The 26545-nt window shown below is 36.2% G+C and overlaps 1 protein-coding gene across 1 annotated transcript in view; it reads right to left on the bottom strand.

Annotated features, from left to right (window-relative positions):
• Window positions 1-26545, bottom strand: part of DIAPH3 (diaphanous related formin 3) — a 490845-nt gene that overhangs the window by 201071 nt on the left and 263229 nt on the right. Inside the window, exons 21-22 of the mRNA XM_026009631.2 lie at window positions 21888-22127; window positions 6343-6472 (exon numbers count right to left, since the gene is read on the bottom strand). Coding sequence (XP_025865416.2) covers window positions 6343-6472; window positions 21888-22127 — 370 coding nt within the window. The remainder of the gene's footprint in view (window positions 1-6342; window positions 6473-21887; window positions 22128-26545) is intronic.

The raw sequence follows: 26545 nt of genomic DNA on the forward strand, positions 1-26545 counted from the left end.
TCTTGAAAAGATTAATGCTGTATTGATGCCATTTTCAGTCTGCTAACCTCCAAAAAGATAGAGAGGGGTCTTCCTGATGTGTTTTTCTTCTTCATCATCATCTATCAGCCCCAGCAGCAGCCGATTCAGGAAATGTTCTCAGCTCAGTATCTCAAAAAGCAATCTTTAGCTGGAAGTATAGTTCCTTCACGCCTAGTGTTCTTCAATGTCAGTCTAGAGAATCCTTAATCCTTCTGGGGACTTTGGCAATGGTCTTTCTACATTCCATTATGCTGCTTTTCAAATTAGTTTATATTCGCACAGAGAAACCGTGCAATACAACCTTATGTGCAAGTCTACAATATAAACTTTAATTAATTAAGATTTCATTTATTTATTCATGACAGACACACACACACACAGAGACAGAGACATAGGAAGAGGGAGAGAGAGGCTCTTCAAGGGGAGCCCAATGCAGGACTTGATCCCAGGACCCAAGAATCACGACCTGAGCCAAAGGCAGACGTTTAACCACTGAGCCACCCAGGTACCCTGTTTTCACTATTTCTATAGGATAATGCAAAAAAAGGTACAACCATCCATCCACACCTCCCTTTCAGAAAAGAGTCAAAAGATAACTCAGAGTGTTACTAGCCTTTATTGACTACTTGCTTATAATAAAATTACAACTATTAAAGTAGCAAAAGAGAGGTAGGTGGTAAAGAAATATACAGAGGGATACAGCAAGTAAAAAAAAAAAAGGCAAAATAGAACAAAACCTTAATATACCAGTATAAACAAACTCATTCCAAAAATAAAATCTAGGAGATACCATAGATCTAACCCTGAAATTAAATGTGAATACTCATGAATATATTTATTTAGATTGCCTCAATATTTCCTTATACATGTACTAATTTATGTTAGGTCTATTCAAAAAAGGAATTGAGGCATACTTGTAATTACATAAAGTCATGTGATAATTCATGGTTTGTACAAGAACCTTTGATATCCCAAACTTGATTACTAGTGAACACCTAACACAGCAGGTCTTTAACTGTTTCTTTAAGCGATCTGATCAAGTAAAAAAATCATTCCACATACGTACTCTATTCTACTGTCAAAGACACTCTAAGCAGGGGGCCCCGGATGGCTCAGCGGTTTAGAACCATTTTCAGCCCAGGGCTTGATCCAGGAGTCCCACGTCGGGCTCCCTGCATGGAGCCTGCTTCTCCATCTTCCTATCTCTGTCTGTCTGTCTCTCTCTCTCTGTCTCTTATAAATAAATAAATAAAATCTTTAGAAGAAAAAAAAAAAAGAAAGAAACTCTAAGCAAGAGAAGTGCCTTAGGGTATTCTATTAGTTTGCCAGGGCTGCATCACAAATGTCATGGACTGGGTGGCTTAAACAACAGAAACATATTTTCTCATAGTTCTGAAGTCTAAGATCAAAGTGTCAGTAGATTTGGTTTCTTCTGAAGTCTCTTTCCTTGGCTTGCAGACGGCCACCTTCTTGCTCTGTCCTCACATTGTCAGTCTGTGTACGTGTGAATCCCTGGTGTCTATCTGTCCCAATTTCCTCTCCTTATAAGGATACAATTCACACTGGATTATGTTCTACCCTAAGAGCCTCATTTTACTTAATCGCCGCTTTAAACACCTACCTCCACATTCAATCACAATCTGAGAGACTAAGGATTAAGAATCCACATAGGAAAAGGCTTGGACACAAAGGAGAATTCAGCTTCTACCAGAATATATTTTTGTGTTCTTTCTTGACAATTTAATTAAAGTGATAGTCTATGTGGCTGTCTTCTCTAAATTATTATAAACGCCCCCCCCACTTTATTCTTTTAAATTATTTCACTATATTGATGAAAATGCACACAAATGAGTATTTTCATAAAACTCTAATATCCTACAACTGACCTGAAATACCAGATGAATTATTTATCTCACAAAATTTTGAGGACCCAACCTATGACTTCCCTGATATAATGGTTTCAAGTAACATAATGTTATTTATGTTATTAAGTCTATTGCACAAGTATTTTTATGTATTTACAGTATACACTTAATGTACAAAATGCAATTGAATTAATTAATCCTGAATATTGAAAATATATACATCTAACTAATACATTTTAATTGGCATTTTTAGAAGCATATAGTATAAGAAGGTTAATGGGAGCCTTTGAAAATGCTTTTTGCTTGTTACAGCAGATGAATTTGAATTTTCAAACACTACGCATTTCCAGGTGGCAGCCACCTGGAAATGAAGCGTTCTAAGTGCTCACAGTAGGTGAATAAAAGATAAACATTTGGTATTTAGTAAGCCATTTATCATCAAATGTTGGAAAGTCACAAGGCACTGGAATTGGTGATGTATTTGAGTAGACAAATATTTGGGTCAGATCAAGGAGTTACTAGCTAAAAGCAAACAAATCATCTTAAAAGCAGAGAAGTCAATAAAATGGAGAGGACAAATATCAAATGTAGGATATCAAAGAATGCTCCTGAAAGCCAACCATGTGGAAATGGAAAAAAGTGAAAAACATCAGAAATGGGGAACCATTAAATCCACTCTGACAATACAAGGAAGGCAGCTCTTTCTCTGGCAGCCCTTTCAGTACTTCCAGGAATAGTCTCTAACCTGGACTCTGAGTTCTTAGAGAGGTCTCAGATTTTTTGGAAAACATGAATCTATCTTGAAGGAAAAAGTAGAGCACACCGTAGCTTAGGTAAGGCTCCTCAGAATGGCCAGGAAAAAGCACCAGAGGGAAGGTGACATTTACACTAAGCTGCCTGCTGAAGGAGGCAATGAGGCAATATTCTAGGCTGCAGCCGCCACTTGCCATAGATCTAACTTAGAACTTACCACAGGGCTCTAGGTGCCGTGAAGGCTGGAAAGGGACCAGGTGAATGAGAAGAAGGAAATCAAAAGAAAGGGTGCTAAGAAGGATTTTCTCAAGTAAGTAAAATTTGGGGAGGAGAGGTTACAGGAAGGAGAGGAATTAAGAGCCATGCTTTAGGGGTGTAGTATGGTCTCTGGGTTGTGGTGTTGCTGGAGATGGCAAAGACCCTGCTGGGTATGCACATGGGGAGCTTAGCAGGGCAGACTGGGGTGCTGATTTGTAAGTCATTAATGGAATGATGGTATTTAAGCCCTTGGAAACTGAAGAGATCACCTAAGGAGTTAATGGGAGAAAGGAAAAGAAGGGCTCAGGATTAGTCTGATAACACTTGGCAATACTAAGAGACTGAATCGAAGAGGAGGAGGAAGTAAAGGATCCTAAGGATGCAAGAGGAGCCAGTGAGGACATGCCAGTATGGTCACCTGGGTTGCACCATAATGCAGGAACCAAACCTTGGACCAGCGACAAGACAAGGACACAGTGTCAGGGGACACTGAGTTATCAAACAACACATGCTTATCAAATGAAGAGATGAGTAACAGACTGGACTTGCATGGCATTCCTAGAATTCAGACTATCTAGGCAAGAAGAGAAATAAATATACAGCAGAGATACAATGACCCTAAAAGAGACAGGGCTGAACAAGGTCACACTTATAAACTTATATTGGTTTTACTTTAATATGCTCCCCCAAATCCCCAGAGTTTTGTCATATTTTCTACTCATTAATAAAATACCATTCCAAGTTAATAATGAAGCAGGTTAATGTGAAATAATCAATAAAACCTTCACAGATTAGAGTCCATTAACTTCAACTGTTTAGACAAGAGAACAATGTATTCAACCCTTAAAAGACCAGGAAAAAAATAAAAGGAAGAAATATTGCAACGGTATATAGAAATACAATAATGACCCAAAATATTTTCACTGAAATACAACAGAAAAGCTGTAAGCCATTATCTCTTAGAAAAGAAACAGCCTTAATGAAGTAGATTTTTGAAAATTGTCATACGGGTAAGCTCATTAGTTGCATTGAAAGATCCCCCTGCTGATCCACGAGGACTTAATGGCCAGGATTTTGTTATGTCTCAAAAACAAAGGTACTTTTTAATTCATGTGATAGCTCACTGAGGAGACTTCAAATATGGAAACTTTTAAATGATGATCTATAATATAAAGCCACTGAAATTTTCCAAAGCAAACTCAGACTTATTTCATAGAAAACTATTATACTCATTCCTCTAAAATCTCACTCATTAATAGGATAATATAATCACATGAAGAAATTATACTCAATAACCACTTATACTATATAAAAAAATCTATATCCATCTATATCTGCTACATCTCAGTGATGGCTTTTCTCTTTCAAATATCTAGTTGATTGCTGCCAGTGAAACACGTTCATGTTATCTGCTGACCTATACACATATGCATGCCTCCGCTATAACAGATGGAAATGAAAAACCTCCAAGGCCCTAGATGCCCCCGACAGAAACATTAAAAAAGAAAACAAACAGAAGTACCTAATTACCAAGTTACAACTCTACAAGCCCTTATTAAAGTTTGTTTTCAAAGGCAAAATAATGAAATACTTATACAGAATTTTAGTACAATCAAGTGAGTCAAAATAGATAAATGATATTCTAAAAACTTAATTTAGAGTAAAACTGCTGGAAAATAAATCCTATACTAAAACATACATCTGAAAAGAAGTATGTTCCAGCTTACTGCTCAGTTTTAGAACCAGGAGGAAACAATGGTGAAGTGGTCAAGGAATGCAAAGTGTCATGATCATAGAATGCTCGCATAGATTTAATTCTTCCCAAAGACCTAATGTTGATATAAGCTATCACTCTACTCTGCTATCTTTTCTCCAGAAAAAGAGCTTTCTCTATATTTCAAGGTATTAGGTGTAACTTTTTCATCTACTATTCTTTTACTTATCATGCTTACCATTCATCACTTTCAATTCTCTTTTGGCCTGTTTACTTAAATTTTAATCCAAAATTTCCAAAATCTCATTTTAGAGAAGTTACCTTCCCTGAATTAATGAATCAATCACTTAAAAGCTATTTTGAGTATCACTGAGTTATTTTTAATGCTGCCCCCCTCATGTACTTTTGCCCTACCTCATTGTTTAAGAAAATAGTTTAATTATTTTCCCTTTTTTTAAATTCCATTAAAACACTCACACCCATATGTATGGTCACTATATTCTTATTCCGAGGACATTCTAAGTTAGGTAGCACAAGGGCAAAGTAAGTAATCCCAACATCATTACAACATTAAGCATGCAGGAGCATAGAGTATAAAGCTTATTTTTGGTCTTAAACATTCAGACTAAGTATTTCTAACTACCCACCACCCCCACCTCAGCTGGCTGTATGAGATACATACTTCGAAGAAACATACATCTCAGGAAAAAGTGTCAAAGACCATCTCATCCAACCACAATGCCACTCTGCAGATAGAGTGTGCAATCCCCATCTTACAGAAGAAACAACTTAAAAAGGGAGTAGAAAATGACAAAGGTGACTTTTTTAAAGAATGAATATTCACTAAAATATGGGGGTGAGGGGAAGTGCTCTTAAGTTGACAAATTCCAATTTTAAGACAGTAAACATCACAAAAATAGCCTGACATTTCTAATGACCAGTTTTCAACACGATGACAATACAGAGAGCTCACCATTTCAAATGAGTTGTCTTCCAAGATGCATGCATGTATGCATGCATGCATATATTCATGCATTCATAAATTGGTTGTTGGAACAAATAAAATTTTTTCCATTGAATCGATATATAAAAATTGGATTCTTCAAGTGGTCAAAAATTGCATTTAAATTATATTCATAACGAGCTATTAATAACAGGTCCTATCCTATCATGACCCTTTGCAACCTGATCTAAATCCAGTAGGAACCAGAAGATTAGATATCTGAGCATTATAAAGGGCTGAATGGAATTTCTGGCACTTTAGGCTCTACTAGGACAAAGGATGCAGTCTCTAACTTTGGTGTGGGTGGAGATAGATTTAGAACTCAGGCTAAGTGGGGACATTGATTACTGGGGGGTGGCCCAGACACAATGATAGCCCCCAAGTGAAGGATACTGAATCAAGAGAGCATCACCATGACTACTGTGGAAGCAGCTGAGCAGCAGGGGGTGGGGCTGGCAGGTGTCGATAAGGTTTAAATTACACAACAGCATATTTTTATATTTTAAATTCAGGGCCTTGTTATGTAATAAAAAAATTAAATTCAGAGTTCCAATAATGACAACTCATAAAATAAATGTCCTACAACATTCTGCTTTTAGAATGACAGATTCAGTATGAAAACACTGTGGCAAAGTATCAAGTATGTTCAAATAAAAGGTATTATTTTCTGTCTTTATGTACTAACTGAAGACCCAGCACAATAAAATGTTTTCTATAAAAGCACAAACCTTTACTAGCTTTGTCTAAATGTTCCAAATCATCCACAAAATTCAGGATATCAGGATACTTTTCTTCACATACTTCCACAAGAAAATGAAGTAGTGTTGTTTTCTGATCTGCTGATTTCGTGTCCTTTAGCTAGACAAGATGAGAGGGAGAAAAAAACAGTTAAAAATATTTTGATAATATGTCTAGTTACATAATGTTAATATTGTATTTTGTAGGTAAGAAGTAAATGAATTGTAAAATTAGTTAATTCTATTTTTGAATTGCAAATGCTTAAATACTTGAAAAGCTACTCTCTAAGTATTGTTGTTTCAAGTCATTAGCATTTGTTGAAAAGAAAGTATAAACTTAATCCAATCTATTATGCAACATTCTATGGGGGAAAATACATGACAAACACTTAAGAAAACAGAAGAACCCGAAAGTCTATATAGTAGTACTTAACCCTAGGCGTTTGTTCCTTTTTTTTTCTTTTTTTTTAAATTTGGCACGTATTTATGGAATGCCTAGTAGATGCTGGAGTTGGAGATACAACAAAATAAGACACAGGTTTGGTTCCTCAAGAAGGTATTTAGTGGGGGGAAAAATACACATGCCCAACACACATAAACACACACACACACAGGGACATTTACCCAGGTGTGACCAACAGTATACCAAAACATAATCACAAAGCATGCCTCAGAGGACTAGACACCTGGACTGAACACTGGTAGACAGGGAGTTGTATGGGAGAGAGAAGAAGGGAAGAAGAAACTTTAGAAGTGCTATACCACAAGCAGATGGAGCAGTATTTGAAAAAGGCCACAGATGAGGAAGAAAACGACACATCTGAGGAGGCTGAGTGACTCTGAAAAAGAAGTGTGTGTTGAGGAAGACAATAGAGAGTAGAAAGATAAGTCTGGGAAGACAGGAAAAGACCAGATAACAGGAGGAAAGGTATGCCATGCAGTAGTAGAAAGATTTTGAACCCTAAGAACTGGGGAGTTTTTAAATTGGGTAAGAGATGATGAGACCCACAGTTTAGAAGGCTCCCTCTAGCACAGTGTGGATAAAAGACAAAAAAAGAAAAAAGAAAAAAAAAGCAAGGCAAAGAACAGAAGAAGGAAGAGTAACTCACAAACCCCTAACAACAGTCCAGGCAGGGAGAGACAACGGCCTGACCCAGGGCAGAGCCTCAGGGATGGGAACAATGGGACAGAGGGGGCACAGAGACCCAGGTGATGCAATGGATTGAAGTTAACGGAAAGATAGAGAAACAGAGGCGGGTGCAGTGTGGTACGCAAAGAGCCCGGGTTCAGTTTTGCACAAGTTGAGGTTGAAGCTTTTAAGGAGCATCCAAGTAAAAATGCCCACAAAGGATGTAGATGGATAAAGGTATACAAAAGTATTTCTCAATCTTTTTCTTTCATCATTGCTGGCTAAAGAGCATTTTTAGGTATTTTTTTTTCCTAAGCATATGCATCTATGAAATTTTAAAATCATAAGTATACCATATATCTGTTCACATACTGTATATCTATGCTTTACACATAAAAACAGCCAGATACTTTTGCTTCCCAAGAACGAATTTCCTATCCCCTGGTGGTGGATAAACCGTTGAGCAGCCCTGGTTAGAACTCAGAGGAGTATAATGGTCTAGGCTTGCCACTTTGTGAGCCCTTAAGTGCCCAAAGCTTAAAAGTTGATCAAATGAACCCAAACAGGAGCACAGAATGAAAATGTGTATATATATATATATATACATGCATGTGTGTGTGTGTGTGTATATATATGTATATGTATGTATGTTTTATATGTAAAAACATACACATGCATGTATGTTTTTACATATAAATAAATGTCCCTGTGTGTATATATATTTATATAAATATATATATTTACATGCAAATATATAACCTAGTGATAATCCCAGTTCACAGTTATTTTTTACATGCTAATAAGGACATTTAGAATATTTCAGTCTGTATTCACATATATTGAGAATGTTAATCTGATTTATTAAGGTACCTTTGGTCCATAATTTCCTTTATACTATCATCTTGAGTGGATAAGGCCAGAGTAAAAGTAGCAAACTTTCATAAATTTAATAATTTTCTCTTATACGACCAAGACAACGTAAAAGCTGTCTTTGGCTTTGTTTTTATTTAGTTTTTCAAGTACCCTAGTAGTGAACTCTTCTATCCCTCCATCCCCGTGACAGCAATGACCATGTGGGGAATAGCATCGCTTCTATGGACTCTCAGCTCCCGACTCCCACTGGTTACATCCCCTCTTCACAATGCTCCTTTCTTGTGGTGAAACTAGACATGCAGCCCATATGGAATGTTGATCAGCACAAGCATCATCTACTTCTATAATTTGTAAAGACTGGAAAGAGCTTTCCAGTGCTAGATACGACATATCTAAATAGCCAGCAACTGCTAGGATTAATATATCAAGAAAACTCTGATCTAACAACAACCAGCTGGATCAATCTTGATCTTTATTCATGAGCAATAAAAATTCAGATTTAGAATTCTGGAGTTTAAGATAGTTTATAGCATCCACCAGTTTAGTAAATGTTAAGTATACAAGTCAAACAAAGATTCAAGTTATTCAAAGACCATCACAAAGCTAGACGGCAATTCACAGAGGAGGGTTCTCTGCTGGCTGTATTACTGAAAACATCAACTGGTTAGCAAGGAGAGAATCGGCAACAGCCTAATATTAAAAAGAATATCTACTGAATAGTAAATGGAAGCGACATTCTCCCATACTTTCAGAATCTGTATTTAACAACTGTAAGACAAAAGAAAAATCAAATTTCCAAATAAATTTGAAAGTAGGACTAATAAATGAGGAGTTTAGATAAAAAAAACAAAGATGGCAACCAACTGTCAATAACATCTGGTGTCTCATGTATAAATTGCTTTGTTGCTTTAAATTCTAGGGTGGAGAATCTTCATTCAGGTCCTAACATTTTTAGGACAAAGTACACAAAGGTATTCTTCTTCCCCCAATGATTCTATTCCTTCCCTCCTTTCCCCAAAATGCTTTACAAAAAAGCATGAAGACCATCTTCTAAAAGCATGAATGCACAAGAAGATATTTATCAACATCTTTACCTATTTGCTCATTTTTTTTTGACTTTTGATAAACATGAACAAAAAGGTGCATTCTATTTCCACTAATTACTCATATCCTACATAATCAGCATCTGAGCTAGCAGAATAAGGAAAGCTTGGGGGATGGTGCTAATTTTGTTGAAGAGAAAGAATAGTTCACTTGAGCACACTTCGTAATGCTAACTCTTGGAAAGAAAATGAAGCTAAAATATTTGCTTTAAAAATTCGGCTAGGTTTAAAAAATCTGCTTTATTTAAATTTTAAGAGACATTGCTTGACAGGCTTCCTTTTGTTTTATTGCCAAGAGATGTATCTTGCTGATGAGTAATCATGGCTGTTAAGGAGAATTTCTTATTTGTATATTGTTTCTTTAAGGTACATTTAATGCAGTATGAATGTCAAATAAACAAAAAGATGGATGGAGTTTCTTCAACTGCTCTGTTCATTCCAGACAAATAATGTTAAAAGAAGATCCTGTAATAAATCATGGCCTACTTGTCACTCTGGAGTAGAATTCCTTTGTAGCTACAATGCAATGTTTTGAAATATTTTTAAGCCATTCAGCACAAACTTGGATGGCATTTAAAGAATATTCCATTGTTTTAATCGCAAGGCAAATTCCTAAAATAAAAGCTGAGTATCTTTTTGGTGATCCTCAGAATCCAAAGGCCCCTTACTCTTTGACTAATGACACTTAAGCCATAGAGTACTGCCAAATTATTAACTTTGATCCCATTACCGTGTTTCTATTATCTAAGTATGTATCAAAACAGCACAGACTCTCTAGCTGTTGACATGGTTGAACATCATAAAATGACAAAATTATGAGAATCTAGAAGACCCATTAATATTGGTAATGATCAATGTTGATTTTTAATTATAAATATCAATAATCAATATTAATATTAATGCCATTAACACTAATATCACTGATACTATTATAGCCGCAACTTTTTCTTTTTAAAGATTGTATTTATTTATTCATGAGAAACACAGAGAGAGGCAGAGACACAGGCAGAGGGAGAAGCAGGCTCCATGTAGGGACCCCAATGTGGGACTCGATCCAGGGTTTCCAGGATCACGCCCTCGGCTGAAGGCGGCGCTAAACCGCTGGGCCACGGGGGCTGCCCAATAGCCACAACTCTTATATGGCACTTATCCTGACACCAGAACTAGCCAAAGAAATATTTAGTGCTTAAAACACATAATATCTTTATGAAGAACTAGTATTATACCCATAACTAAGGAGGAGAAAAAAGTTTGGAGAGAGATCATGTAACATACCCCAGATAACATAGCTTCTATCTGGTAAAACCAAGGTTTGAACCCATGTCTGTGTGAATCCAAAGTTGATAACCACTACAAAACAGTCTCTCTACAAAAATCTTGAGATTATCATGTGTCAAATAAACAAATTTCTCAAAACCACAGTGGGCAAAAATAATAGTAAGCAACAAAAGAACAACAATGACATTTAAAATACTGAAGTCCTGTAACCTGTTAATTCTAGCCTGGAAAGCCTCTAAAAACAGACACCTTCTACCCTGAGTCATTTTCTAGTTCTGAGAGCATGACATTCTTTCTAGTGTTATATCTATAAATTTAATAAAATGCCACCTGAATCTTATCACTCAAAACAAGTCTTTCAACATTGCTGATAGATTAGTGCTGACAAAACATTATAGAATATGGTTAGATGAAAAGATGGCTGTAAAGTTTAACCTTTAACAGCCTTGAACAAGTATATCCTCTAACAAGTATAACATACTCCATTCTAAATCCTATGCAGAATAAAGTGATTTGCGTACTTATGAAATAGTATCTCTAAATTTAGGTTAAAGGTATTCACACAAAAGTAGATGCGTTAACACATACTGTCATAGAATATAACACATTTTCTCGGTCAGGAAGCTCAATGCACCAGTAAAAACCCACTAGTGTAAATCACAACTATGCAATGAATAATGTTTCTTTATATGTGTAACCACATTAACAAAATAACCAGCATGTTGGTTAAACTTTTGAAGGAGATTAGTTATCTCTACAATGGAAATAAAATCTTAATTTAAATAAGATGCTTAATGTCATCTATGTCATTGCTGTAACTATTAATACCATAAACTTTCAAAATGATTTTTAATATAGGTAGAGATCAATTGATAATAGATTTAAAAAAAGGAACATTAGACAAATAATTTGTGATATTCATTAGTAAACATAATTTATATTGTGTTAATTTTCATTTTAAAATGATGAGTTGAAACATTAAATAAGGAAGAAAATGCTTTATATAATGTGGAATTCCTATAATTATAAGCTGAATTCTTTCATATTCCCCCTCTACTTTCCCTGAATTATGTTTTTAATTTATTTCTCTTGGATTTTGGTGCACAGAAACTGCAGTGTTGCAGCATTTCTGCGCTGTAGTAAAACTTTTAGCTTATTATATTATCTACTGTATTGTTCAATGTTCTGTTTACACAGCCTTCTCATTCCACAGGACATACAAAACAGTTCAGTGTTCTTCAGTTAATATAACTGGGTCAAATATATTAATTTTAAAGTAAATGTTTTACCTTTATTTTTTAAACACTGGATTTTATTTTTTTAAAGCAGCTCCAGCTTTACAGAAAAAATATAAGCAGAAAATAACAGAGTTCCCATATACCTTTTCCTCCAGCAAAATTCCCCTATTAGTATGTTGTACATCCCAAATGATGTGCTGATATTGATATATCAACTTGAGATCCACTGTTTACATTAGGGTTCACTCTGCCTTCTACAGTCGCATAGAAAGAATGCATAATATCATGTATCTACCATTACCCTGTCATGCAGAATATGTCCTCCCTCCCCCCTAAATTTCCTGCACTCAATCTATTCATCTCTTTCTTCTTGCCTTCCTAACACAGCTTACTATCTAATTTTCTCTTTTCCAAAAAGCCATATATGTATGGCTTCCAGTATGTAGGCTTTTCAAATTGACTTCTTTTACTTAATATGCATTTAAGTAATGCATATTACTTCCTCCAAGTCTTTTCTAGGCTTGGGAGATCATTTATTATTGAATAATATTCTATTGTATGGAGGCATCACAGTTTACTCATTCACCTACCGAAGGACATCCTGGTTGTTTCCATAGTTTGGCAATCACAAATAAAGCTGCTATAAATATTTTTGTTCAGGTTTTCTTTAGAAGATTTTACTTATCCATTAATAGAGACACAGAGAGAGAGGCAGCGACACAGGCAGAGGGAGAAGCAGGCTCCAAGCAGGGAGCCTAACGTGGGACTGGATCCTGGGTCTCCAGGATCACACCCTGGGCTGCAGGCGGCGCTAAACCGCTGCACCACCAGGGCTGCCCTTTTGTGCAGGTTTTCAACTTCTTTGAGTAAGTTTAAGAGTGTGATCACTGAATCCTCTGTTAAATATATGTTTAACATGAGGCACCTGGGTTGTGAAGTCAGTTAAGTATCTGAGTCTTGGTTTCAGCTCAGGTGGTGATCACAGAGTCATTAAGTCGAGCCCTGTGTCAGGGTATGGAGTCTACTTGAGACTCTCCCCCTGTGCCTCCTGCTCATGCTCTCTAAAATCTTTAAAAAACAAAACAAAACAAAACAAAAAAACTGTGTCTAACTTGACAACTGCCTAACAATTTTCCAATGTAGAATGTACCATTTTGCGTTCTCTTCAGTAATGAATGACAGTTCCTATTGTACCACATCTTTGCCAGTGTTTCAGATTTTGGCCCTTCTCTTAGGTGTGTAGTGCTGTCACATTATTTTAGCTTGCAATTCTCTACTGACATATGATGTTGGTTATCTGTTCATATATTTACTGCCATTTGTAAATCTTCTTTGGTGATGTGTCTGGTTAAGTCTTTTGACCACTTCTTGTTGAGTTTTAAGAATTATCTGTATATTTTGGATACAAGTCCTTTATCAGGTATTAGCAAAGATTTTCTCCGAGTCTGTGGTTTGTCTTCTATCTTAAGTGTTTTTTGCAGAGCAGAAATTTTTAATTTTTTTTTTTTTTTTTTTTTTTTTTTTTTGAAATTTTTAATTTTAATGAAATCCAACCTGGCAATATTTTTCTTTCAAGGTTCATGCTTTTGGTATCCTATCTAAAAAGTCACTGCCAAACCCAAAGTCACCTATATTTTCTCTTCTCTTTTAGAAGTTGTAGAGTTTTGCATTTTTACATTTCAGCCTCTATTTTGAGTGAATTCTTATGAAAGGTGTGAGGTCTATATTTACACACATTTTCTCTTGCATGTTTATGTGCAATTGTTCCAGCACCATTTCCTCAAGAGAGTATTATTCCTCCACTGAATTGTCTTTGTTTCTTTGTTAAAGATTTGACTATATGGAGCTTTTTCTGAGCACTCTATTTTGTTCCATTTATCTATGTTTTAAATCAATACAACAATGTTTTGACTACTGTAGTCTTCAAGTCCAGTAGTATTAGTCCTCCAACTCTGTTCTTCAGTGTTGGGTTGGCTATTATGGGTCTTTTACATATCCATATAACCTTTAGAATCAGCTCAACAATATTCACAAAATAATTTACTGGGATTACGATTTGGATTACATTGAATCTACATATTAAGTTGGAAGAAGAGACATCTTAATATGGAATATTCTTTTCCCTTAACATGGATATTTATTTCCTTATTAGATCTTTATTGATTTCTTTCATCAAAGTTCTATAGTCTTTCTCATATGAATCTTGTATGTATTTTAGTGTAGTAACACTAAATGTGTTAGTAACACTAAATTTGTATGTAAATGTGTACTAACATAAGTGATACTGTTTTTACTTTCAAGTTCCAATTGTTCAATGCTGATATTTGGAAAGTAATTAAATTTTTTATGTCTATGGCATATCCTGAAACTTTGCTATAATCACTTATTAGTTCCAGGAAGTATTTTACTTTTTTTCTTTTTGGTCAATTTGGGGTGATTTTCTATATAGGCAATCATTTTACTTATGAACAAAGACACTTTTATTTATTCCTTCTCAATCTAAATACCTTTTGTTCAATTTTCTTGTATTACTGTATTAGCTAAGACTTCCAATACAACGTTGAATAAGAATGGTGAGCAGGGATAGCCTTTCCTTGTTCCCAAAGACATAAACATTGAGTTTCTTACATTAGGTATAATGGGAACTGTAGTTTTTATAGATATTCTTATAAATTTGAGGAAGTCCCCCCTATATTTCTAGTTTAAGTGTTTTACATGAATGGAAGTTGGCTTTTATCAAATGCATTTTCTACATATACTGATATGATCAAATGGTTTTTCTTCTTTAGCCTGTGGGTGTAATTAATTCTGTTAATTGATTTTCAAATGTTTAACTAGCCTCTTGTACGTGTCCCACTTGGGTGTGGCATGTAATTTTTTTTATACATCATTAGTCTTGGCTTATAACCTTTTGCTAAGAATTTTTGCATCTATGTTTATAAGAGATATTAACCAATAATTTCCTTTTTTGTAATGTCTTTGCCTTGGGTGTGCACCCATTTTTATCATCGTACTCCCTCACATCTGCCATCTAAGAACAAATGTTCACAAATGCCACTCTCTAACTATAACTATAGATATAATAATGGTGCACGTTTTGCCTCTATGCCAAAAACGTAGGTACAATGCAGATCCTTGACAAAGAAGAGGTAAACAATAAGTTCCTAGAGTATCAGGAATGGAGCATATTATTCAACTTTTGATTTTTCATTTTTAAAATGTATAAAAATAGGAGACTGAACTAAAACAGAGATGGTTGGTAAGATTCATCTTGGGTGCTACCTCTAATGGATAGTAGCTGTCTACAAGTACAGTGTTAAGGACAATGCTGAGGCTCTGTGTTTGGGATAAAGGAATTTTGATGGATTAGCTTTGCTCTTCATGAGAATGGTGAGATGACAGCAAACAGTGTATTTGCTGTTTATGAGCAAAGCCACTCTAATCCTAGTAAAAGAATAATTCCAAGTTACAATGCTTAATAGCAACTGAAAAAAATGTAAAATTTATCAAAAACATTACTTAGTAAAATCAAATATTTATTGAAAAATGCTACAAATTAATTGTGTTAATGAATGAATCAAAGGGGTTAAGAATCCTAAATAGTTTCACATTACTTTGGAAGTCAATATTTCAATGACTTAATTGGCTAGATGTAAAATAAGAATGGCATTTGTTATCTGCAAGTCTTTGGCCAAAAACTGCTTTACTTTCAAAGGGTGCCAAAATTCACTGGTGTGATTTTGCCAATCTGATAAAGAATAAAAACTTCTCTAAATCCTTCTAAAACACAATGCAGATGGAACAATGGATTTGTTTGGCAGAGGTCTTTCTTTAAAATAACTCCATAGAGCGAGGGAAAAGGTGATATATCAGAAGTAAAATTTCACAAAAGCTTCACAGTATTACCCTGTATGACTATAACAGGTGACAGGCAGAGGTATTTGTCTCCTGCTTTTTATAATGAGTGAAATTCTACCTATACAAGATAGAGCCCTGCAAAATAACTCAGGACACTGGCCATCAACTTATTTCAGTTCCACTGGGTGCCTGAGATTCACACTCCACTCACTCCTTTCCTTCACTTTCAGAGTAGTGCTCAGCTTGGCATGGAAAAAAAGAAAAAAAAAGGCAGTTTTTTGAAATATTTTCACCACTCATCCTTCAGTGACGTGGAGCTGGTTCTTTTTTGTTTTTGTTCCTATGTTGGTTGGGTTTTGCTTTTGTATGTTTGCTTGTTGGCTGGTTCCACACCACCAATCAGGGATTTTCCATTCTGGGATATGAAGTAGGGTAGAAAACAGTGATTCTCAGTTTGGTTTGTGCACTAAAATTACCTCGGGGACCTTTAAAAAGCCACTAAACATCCATATCCATATATGCTGAAGTAACTGACTCAATGTGGAGCTGACACATCAGTATTTCTTAAAGGTACTGTAGAGATTGAGAATCAACGTACTACAAGAAGGGCTTTTCATTATTTCAAGAAATCACTCACTGGAGTTGGTGGGGGCATTATACAAAAAAAAGGAAATTAAACAGTTTTGCTTTGGGGAGTTTTTTCCTTAAAAAATCTTCTCCAGGGGAACTTGGGTGGTTTAGTCAGTAAAGCGGCCAGCTCTTGATTTCGACTCAGGTCATGATCTCAGAGCTGGGACATGGGACAGAACCCCAGTTGTGCTCCATGTTCACTGGGGAGCCTGCTTCAGGACTCTCTCTCCCTCTGCTTCTCCCCTCACTTGCTCAAGCCCCCTTTCTCTCACAAATAAATAAGTAAATCTTTAAAAAATAAAGAAAGAATAAATATAAAAATCTTCTCCATCACAGCTTTGGTCAGCTTTATTCTACTTTTGGTTAGGCTGCACTTGTAAAGAGAATATTAGGAGATCAGATCAAAATTTCATGCACCTAAATGAACAGACAAAAAATCAAAATCAAGCAAAAACAAATCTTGCCTCCAACTGCCTACCCTTTTAATACCTAACTTCTAAGCCTTCCACACTCCCATTACTACTACATATCTTTGGATGACTTCATCTTTGAGAAGCACTCACTGTGTGGTCGACCACCACGGAGAACAGAAAAGTCTCCTACAAAATGATAATACTGATACACTTATAATGGAATCAATAATTACTTGTTTCTGCAATTTTCCCCCAAAACAGCATAAACACTGACAAAATTATTGCAATTCGTAACTCTACCAAAATCTCTATCTACTCTCCAGATATAGTTTATTTAATTACTTAGAACAAAGACCTACATTTTACAGCTACATCATCCAGTTGTATTGATCAGGATAATTTGCTATTCCAAAATTATCTATCATTAAGCATTAAGAAATATTAAACACATGTTATAGCCATAGTGTAGGGATTAATAACATCTGCTTTTTAAACTCACAAGTTAAAATCCTCTCATATACTTTAATATGGTGTTTAACTTTGATGATGGGGTCAACTCACTCTTTTGCTGGACTACTGATCTACTTGAAGAAAAAGATCTTTGCCCTACCAACAGGTTCTCTAAGAAAATTAACTTCAACACAACCACATATGCATTTTTTCTAGGTGGGCATTTTGGTCAGGCAATCACTTACCATTTACTGCCTGAATTTCTAAGGAAATGGATTTGCATTTAATCAATAGCAGGTCCTGAAAAAAGAGAATATAATCTCCAACTGCATATTATCCAATTATTATTTAAAGTCTAGCAATATCTTTGGAGGACTTCATGAATGATAAGAAGTCCATCCACTCTTTTATATATTCTAAGGTTTATACTTTTAAATGGTCAAGCCATAAGAAAGCATACTTACACCATTTTACTTAAACTAGGAATAGCATTATGTACCTGAAAAGTACATCTGTATCTTACCCTGAGGGTTCTCTTGGAGTGTCAGGCCCTAAGAGGCTCTGTTCATATTTGTAGGATAAGAAAAGAGGGAGGGGCGGGGGAGATAGCTCTAAAAGAAAGATTCTAATGTAACTGATGCTTTCACTTACTGTATTAAAGACCATAGCTCAACATCTTATTTTTCTCTTATAACAATACATTTTCTTATACAGTTCAGCTTTGGCTAATAAGAGAAATCTCATCTTTAGCTCATGAAAAGTTTCATTACCATGTTTGCACTTCACTAAGCCTCAAACCTAAATGCCTACTTTAATTTTTAATTTTTTATTTTTTAAAATATTTTATTCATCTATTCATGAAAGACACACAGAGAGAGAGGGAGGCAGAGACACAGGCAGAGGGAGAAGCAGCTCCATGCAGGGAGCCCGACATGGGGCTCGATCCTGGGTCTCCAGGATCAGGCCCTGGACTAAAGGCAGTGCTAAACCGCTGAGCTGCCTGGGCTGCCCCAATTTTTTATAACTTAATAGATTCTTACTCATGTTTATCTTATGTCCCATATTTTACTTTTATATTTATCATAGACCACATCAAATCTTTAGGGAAAAAAGAGAGCACAAACCTTTTCCCTCTGAACTCAGTTACTGCATTTAGCTACCTCAATTATAAATGTATACAAAGATGTAGTATAGCCCCTAAAATTAATAATGTATGCAGATTTCATGATTCACATAACTATTTTTAAACGATGCAAAATTAACAATGTAATACAAATTTTCATATACTTTTTGTACCAGACCTAAATTTATAAGGGGTATTTAAAAGTAAAGATTTTGAATATAGAATATTAGATGACATATAATTACCCAGCATGTTTTACCAGACTAAAATATTATCCTGTCTTTCTACTGTCAAATAAATATGGAATTCCTTTTATGGGGGCTTATCATCAAACCAAATGCTTTATACTCAGTGTGAAAATTCAATCACAATTGTCAAAGATCAAGCTGCTACTTCAGATAACAAACATGATGAGATATCATCTTGTTCAATATATGCTTTCAACTTGACATGTAGGCTAATAAAAAATAAAAAGTTGTAGTATTTATTTTGTTTCTTGCACAACAGAAGGCTTCTAATAGGGATGATCAAAATATCTGGTATCATGGCCTGAAAATACAGTCGACTCTTATCTGGAGACAGACTAACTGGTCTACAGATTAACTAAAGTAATAGCAGCATCATTACATTTGTAACTTACTGTGCATCAGCCACCGTCCATCAGTATGAGAGGATGCCTACTTTCAACTGCATAACTAAGAGGCACAACTTTGTGTCCATTTTGTCTGTTGCATTGCCATTCACACAACAGCGATTTACTGAGTATTTACTATGCATCCGGCACTGTATCAGGCTATTCAACCTCATGGATCAGACCTAATCTCTTGTCACAGCTCCTCTGCAAGGAAGGCATGAGGGAGGGCATATGGTCAACTCTCTGTGAGCTGACTGGAGTTCTGAGATGCAAGCTCTAAAGAGGAATAGACACTTAATACTAAAAAACAAACTCCAGTTGATTTGCAGATGTAAACGTCTCCCTGATTTCACTCTTCATCTTGTTTTTCTTCCTTTGCTTCCCTGTTCAGGGAAAGCCTGATTTTGGCAGTTGTACTTGCCTCCTTGCCGTTCCACCTCTTCGTTCATCATCACTATATTCTGACAGTTCCCTAGATGTTCCTCAAATGTATACACCACTCCCCTTTGCCCCCTCTCCCATCCTATCCCAAACCCTTTCACTGCTACCCTAATTGCATTTCCATCATCTCAAGTACATAATAGACACACACTGTTCTGTAATATTTGCTAAATAATGAAGGCAACTTCCATCAGGTTCACTTTAAGACACTGAGGTAAACCAGGGGTAGGAAACACTAAAAACAGCATGAAATCAATCCCTTTGGAGCAACCACTTCAAACATGTCAGCAACAAGAAGTTATCTTTGATGCCTCCCTCTTTTCTCTCATTCCCCCCTCATTATTTCTCCATCTATGTTCTCAGCTTGAGTTCCTGGGTCACTCACTACACATTAGCCAGTCACCAAGTCTCTCCCAAGCATAACCTTCTCACCCAGCGCTATCCAGAATATTCTACAGTTTTGGAAATGTCCTATATTTACACTGCCAACACATATGGACACTTAGTCACTTGAAATGTGGCAAGGGTGACCAAAGTATTTCCTAATTTTATTTAAATTTTAATTAATTTAAATGTAAACAGCCACACGTGGCTAATGGTAACAGTACTGGACAGTGCAGCTTACTCCTTTTCCATACTGCTATTAGAATTACATTGCGATGAGACAGCTCTTGAAATAAAGGACTAACTAAATCTTCACCATAAGGCATGCCACTGGAGATGCTTTTCAATCTAGACCAATTTACTATTTCATTTACATTATCTCCACTCCTCTCCCGTCTAGGCTTCTGATCACTTGGTGTACCCATGTATGCCACTATATGTTCCTTTATGCAAACTGATGGCTATAGTCTAGAATGGCTTTGCCTCTCAGGAACATCCACTCATACTTGCAGATCCAGCTCTAAATTCCTATTCCTCTTCTCAATGCTTAATGTTCTTCCCGTAACTGAGTTAGCCTTTCTCTCTCAACTCTGTTGCCATAACTTTTTGTATATTGTACTATTAAAAATTTTAATCATAATGGTTTACAAGTGGAAAAACAGGGGTCTCTGTATGCCACATGATAATTGCATCCACTCAATGAGATGATGAGGTCAAGCATCTGGTGCAGGAATAAGTAAGCACTCTTTAAGTGTGCAAAGTCTTCAACACATGTATTAGGATTTGCATCCCCATGCTAGGAATCTTAACTGATCTATCAGACTCAGAAAATGAGAGGAAAATACAAAGATGGAGATGGAGTAGAGCAAATTCACAAGGTGTTGATACCAAGAGGTGGCGTAGGTCGGGAAAATTATACAAGGTAAGTCATGAAAGCACTGAGAGCAAACCTTTGGCTTAAACTGGACTTGTTTCTCAACTTCCCTATCTAACTGGCAATAGCAATCAAGTTTCTCCTGCTACCCAAAGTTATAGGGTTGCCATGAAAACTTTCATAAGCCAAATGATGTAAAGCAGAGAAGCAGTCCTCTTCAGATTTCAGTTTAGAAACAGGTTCATACTAACATCGGTCTTTTGTACAAGCGAAGTGGCATGAAGCGAAATTTCTGGATAGCAGGGAAAACCAGTCATCAAACTCCTTAATCAGGTAGTATAGATGTTAGCAGGTCAAGAACAAAAGAAAGCTTTTCTTGTGATGTGTAACGGAGAAGAATTTGTTGTAAGCAGATCAATAAAGCACTATTACCATGGCCCACTTCTGAGGAAAGAACTCTGTTACATAAAACAGTGAATATATTTGCTATAAGGACATTTAACCTGTAGAAGAACCCAGGAGGGAAAAAACCAAATCTCTAAACTTACTCAATTTTCACATCCTTTAAAATTATATTTAGATAGAAACTTTTCAAAATCATCAATGACATCTGAGGCATGTTTATTCCTAATAAAACGATTTTCCCTTTATATAAAGCAGTCTCATTCTTTTCTCCCTTTAGACAGCTTACGGAAAAAAAAAAGCAGCAAAGAAATATTCAAATAGTTAAAGGTAAAAATCGTAGTGGCAATCCTAAGCAACTCTCAATACATATATACCATCATTTGCAGGGGCCTGAATTGAATTTTAGATTTAAATAATATTTTGATGTTCCATTTCATTAGTTTGGGAAAGCATAGGTTTACAACATAATTCTGTTATTAAACAAAATCCTTCAGTTGGATTTGCAGATCAGAGAAAATTAGTATTTGGATTTAGCTCAGAGGTTGAGTAAATTAGCTCAGTTCACTCTGGGTTTGGGTTCCTGGTTTAGTTCAAGTTCTTGATAATGAGCACATCAAAATAAAAATATTTAAATAATGTAATCAGGGCTGACATTTCAGAATAAGTGGTCAGGTAAATATGTGTTTTTAAAAAACAAACTCACTTTACAGAGAGAGCTAAGGTTAAATCCGAAGGTTTGAGCATTCCGGGAGCCAGCATTCATGTAGTTTCCCATTAGCAATACAAGTTCCAGCAACTTGCTGAAGCTTTTGCTCTTCTTTATCTCCTCGCAGGCAGTACTGACAGCCATGATGTCAGGTTTGATGTTGTTCACCTGCTCTTCAAACTGAAGCTTAAAGAGAATAGCACTGAGCCGTGGCCGTAGTCTCTTCACATTGCTCATCTGATTGAAAAGAAAATAGCAGATTTCCTTTAAAATGCATGGTATACTTTAGTACTGTACGACTGCAAGTAATCTGGGATGATTTATTGGTATGACAGTGCCGAGGAAGCAATATGTCCCTTCAAACTGATAGCAGGGAGAGAGAAAAGCCCTGCTTGTTTTTGTAAGCAATCAAGAGTCAGTCCTCAAAGAAAAAATTAACAATTTAGATGCCCCCATGAAAAGCAAGCTTTAATTAAAGGACAATGTTAGAGTAATAAAGTGCATATAATTTCTTAACAGAAACCACATTGTAAAAAAGTAACAGGGTACAGAGGCCACAAATCACCAAGCATTTCTATCATTAATTTTTGTTCAATATTGAAACTGTTGGGTCATGTTTAAAACATTCTGAAGGGTCTAAAGAGAGTTTGTTTTCTTCAAATAGCAACGGCTGTCCTCAGAAGCCCCGCTGACTAACAGTATGTGTTAGACGGAGGGAAAGTAAATAGGTCCCAATTTGTACTAAATTGACTTTCTTGAGAAACACACGAAGTCGAATGACTCCTGACACACACTGGATTAGCAGAGTCGGTGTGAGGGGATGTGGGCATAGCCAAAGACAGAAGCCATGCAAAGCTCCTGGTCCATCCTATGCCAAGTTAACCCTGTTTGGGACTCCTTGTTGGGAATGGGGCGGGGGAGAGGGGTTGAAATCTTTAAAAAGAACAAAAAGGCTAGATGGTCAGCAAGTTCTTGCCTGGAGCTTACTCCCTCCAGTTCTATCACAAGGGAAGAGAAGAGCCATTTAACTAAAGGCTGGAGACAGACAGCATTTAAGCTATGAATTCCTTGGCCAAATACACTAAGGGATTTGAGAGGTGAAGCACCTCGATGAGGCAGTAACAGTAAAACTACTGAACTTCAACAACTATTATAAATATCAAAAGCAGTGTGAAGCAAGTTCGGGGGGGGTGGAAAAGAAGATAGTGACAGACACCATAGGGTTAAAATAGGGACTAGTTCCATCAGTCACAGAACCTAAAGGAAAAAATTAAAGAACAAGAGCTTCACATGAAGCTTATAGGATTTCTGTTCAGGAGGCACAAGACTATCTGTTCATAATATAATGACTGTTATTTAAAATGAAATAGACCAAAGCCTGAATTTATTCGATTCAAAAGGATATTACAGACACTGCTCGATGTAATGCTACAGCCCAGCATCCCCGTCTAACCAGGACTGAGCAATAAGGGATTAGCTCTCCACAGATACCTCTGAGAGAACATGTTCAAATGGACCGAATCCACACAGTGACTGAAAAGATTTTAGTAAATTATATAAATAGCTAATTCGCATTTAGTATTCTTCCCAGCTACTTGACCGATTAAATGTTTAAGTGTACATGGCCAGGATGCTAAGAGTTTGACTATTGTAATGACTTCTCTTTACAAAGACTTTTAAGTATTTTAAAACTCCCACAGTTCAAGGAATGTCTTCCAATATGCCTGTGTAGAGGAAGCTTTTTTCTCTTCCTACAAGAAAGTAGAAAGACTGTAGGCTCGACAAAGACTTAAAAACAAAGCAAAAATAATGGCTTCATGAAATAAATACAAAATGTTAGAAAGATAAAATGAAGCCCTATTAGAATACCAATTCTTACTGGGCATGAATCCTTCTGTTTGGACCTGTTTTTCCAGGACATGAAGTAAAGTTAAGCAGTGATTATGTCTCACAAGGTTAATTCAGGTGTCTTAAATGTTCCCAATGGGCCAAATTCCCTACGTTTTTATCCTTAAATGTTGCAAATGGTATTCATATTATCCTGGGTCAATTTTGTATCATGCTCTATTACATTTACTATATCCTTTAGAATAGTAAGCCACATGAGTAATCACTTAAGTACACATGGTTATGGCCATTCAAAAGGTATATGATGCACCCATGGCATAGTTTCAACCTGTGCCCTCAATTCATGATACTTTGTTACTTTGCAGTAAACTTGGAAGCATTCCAGGAAAATATTTGTATTATGAAATATGTTAATTTTAATCGATATTAACGTACTACCTTACGCACAAAGAGAAAAAAACTTTGCTTAAATGTTATATTATACTGCCCCAAAATATGTTAAAGCCTTCCTGCTGACAAGCTAACCATATGTAGCCAGTATAAAGTAATTAATTTTCCTAGAAAAATATAACCTAGATTTATATGAGTAATGAGTGTACCTGGCACTGGGGACAGGTACCTTGAAAAGATAGAGTAAGTGTATGATGTAATGCAGAACAAAATGCTCCGAGTTCATGAAAATGCCTTACAAAGCAAAGTCGGGAAAGGAATCCTAAAAAACACATCTTTGAGCAACATCTTTTAAAATTAGATGTCCTTTTCATATTGTTTTTCCTTCCAAATTTCAAACAGTATTCTGACTAACATGAAATACATTTATTTTAGTGAACAGAATCACTGAGCTGAAAAAGAACCTGAGAAATAACCTGGAGCTCATTATAGTCTCGAGTCCACCACTGAATGGCCCGACTCTGATCCTCCAGGAAATCTGTCCCTGTTATTTAAAAACAAAACAAAGCCCTGAAAGAACACTAACCTTCTAAGATCTAGATCTTGGGACCTATGATAATCACAGGGTCCTTTTTGTCATTAATCAAATCAAAGTCTTTCTTCACATAGGATCAAAGGAAAAAGGTTTATAAATTAGAAAAAAAAATTTTCTTTAAATTCCTGAAGGATGTTTCTTTGTCACTTCACATGATGTATTAACACAAGATTTGCAGTTTGTTTGCTTGCTAAGGAACCTCTCATTTTTCTGCCACAAGCGAGGCTGGATGCAGAAATGGAGCACTGTAGTGCTCAATACTCTCAAAGGTAACAGAAAGTCACCAAAAAGGAGGAGGAGGAGGAGAATGAGTTATAAAAGTTTAATGGTGAGAGATAATAATTAGAATTCTAGAAGAAATCAGAATTCTGCTCTCACAGAGGTAGACTTCCAATTGTTAGAGTCTTCATAATATAAACTCACATCACCAAACTCTGACAATAAGGAGTTGTAATCTGAAGATCAATCTAAAGGCACGAAAAATACAGTGAAAATACTTGGATTACAAGTATTTCATTGTTTGAAAGCAGAGGGCAGAGTTCCTGCAATCTCCCCACCCCATGACCATAGATGTCCCATGTCACAATGAGAACACCTTTAAAAGAGTAGCTGGTGAAAATCAAACCACAAGCAATATACAGAACTCCAAGGGTAATCTTTATAGTCTTGTGTTGCTGGCAACATGAGTGTTGTCAGAAAAGAGATGAAATGAAAGACCTTTAGAGAATAATGAACCAACAGGTACTGACTCAGTGCCCTCTCAGAGCTGTGAGTCATCTAAGTCATGACTGCCACCCTTGGATCATCTGAGTCTTTCCATCTATCTTAAAGGGTAAAAAGTAGAAAACGTCCTCAGGAAGATGTCAACTTCCATCACCTTATTACGATTATGTTTTTCACATATAGTTTTAATGTTATCCATTGATTTACTGGGGAGAAAATAGAATTAGGCATTTTTATACCAACTATGTTTAATGCCAAATCTAGTCCTCATTACTTCTTTTATAGATAAGAGATATTCAGAAACCAGCTTATTTATTTATTTTAAAAGATTTGTTTATTTATTTATGATAGACAGAGAGAGAGAGAGAGAGAGAGGCAGGGACACAGGAAGAGGGAGAAGCAGGCTCCATGCCAGGAGCCCAACGCGGGAGTCGATCCCAGGACTCCAGGACCGTACCCTGGGCCAAAGGCAGGTGCCAAACCGCTGAGCCACCCAGGGATCCCCGAAACCAGCTTATTTAAAACCTGTTGGGTCCTCCCCACCTTCTTGCCTGCAGACTTGCATAGCTTTACCTCAAAAGAAATTTTAGTACATGCTCTATATCTTTGCTATCCTTCCCTAAAGTCATTTTAAAACTATTTTAACCATTTACTTAGTTAACACTACAAATAACCAACTGATTGAAAAGCCATTCACTTCAGTCTTAACTGGCTGCTTTAAACCTTTACTTCATATACTTTGTACATGTATCAGGAATAACACAATAGGGGTGCCTGTGTGGCTCAGCAGTTGAGTGTCTGCCTTTAGCTCCAGGCATGATCCCAGAGGCCTCGGATGGAGTCCTGCATTGGGCTCCCTGCATAGAGCCTGCTTCTCCTCCCTCTTCCTGTGTCTCTACCTCTCTCTGCGTGTCTCTCATAAATAAATAAAATCTTAAAAAAAAAGGGGGGGGATAACACAATAATGTTTCACAAAGATTAAAGGACTCTTTTGAGGTCACATGCCAGTCGGACATGGCCCTCAAGCTAACTTGCTGCCAATCATGTGTGCATGCCACTCTGAGCAACACAGTGTGGAAATAAATAATCACAACTTAAA

Source organism: Vulpes vulpes, chromosome 6 (assembly GCF_048418805.1).
Source record: "Vulpes vulpes isolate BD-2025 chromosome 6, VulVul3, whole genome shotgun sequence".
In the NCBI taxonomy this organism is placed as follows: domain Eukaryota; kingdom Metazoa; phylum Chordata; class Mammalia; order Carnivora; family Canidae; genus Vulpes; species Vulpes vulpes.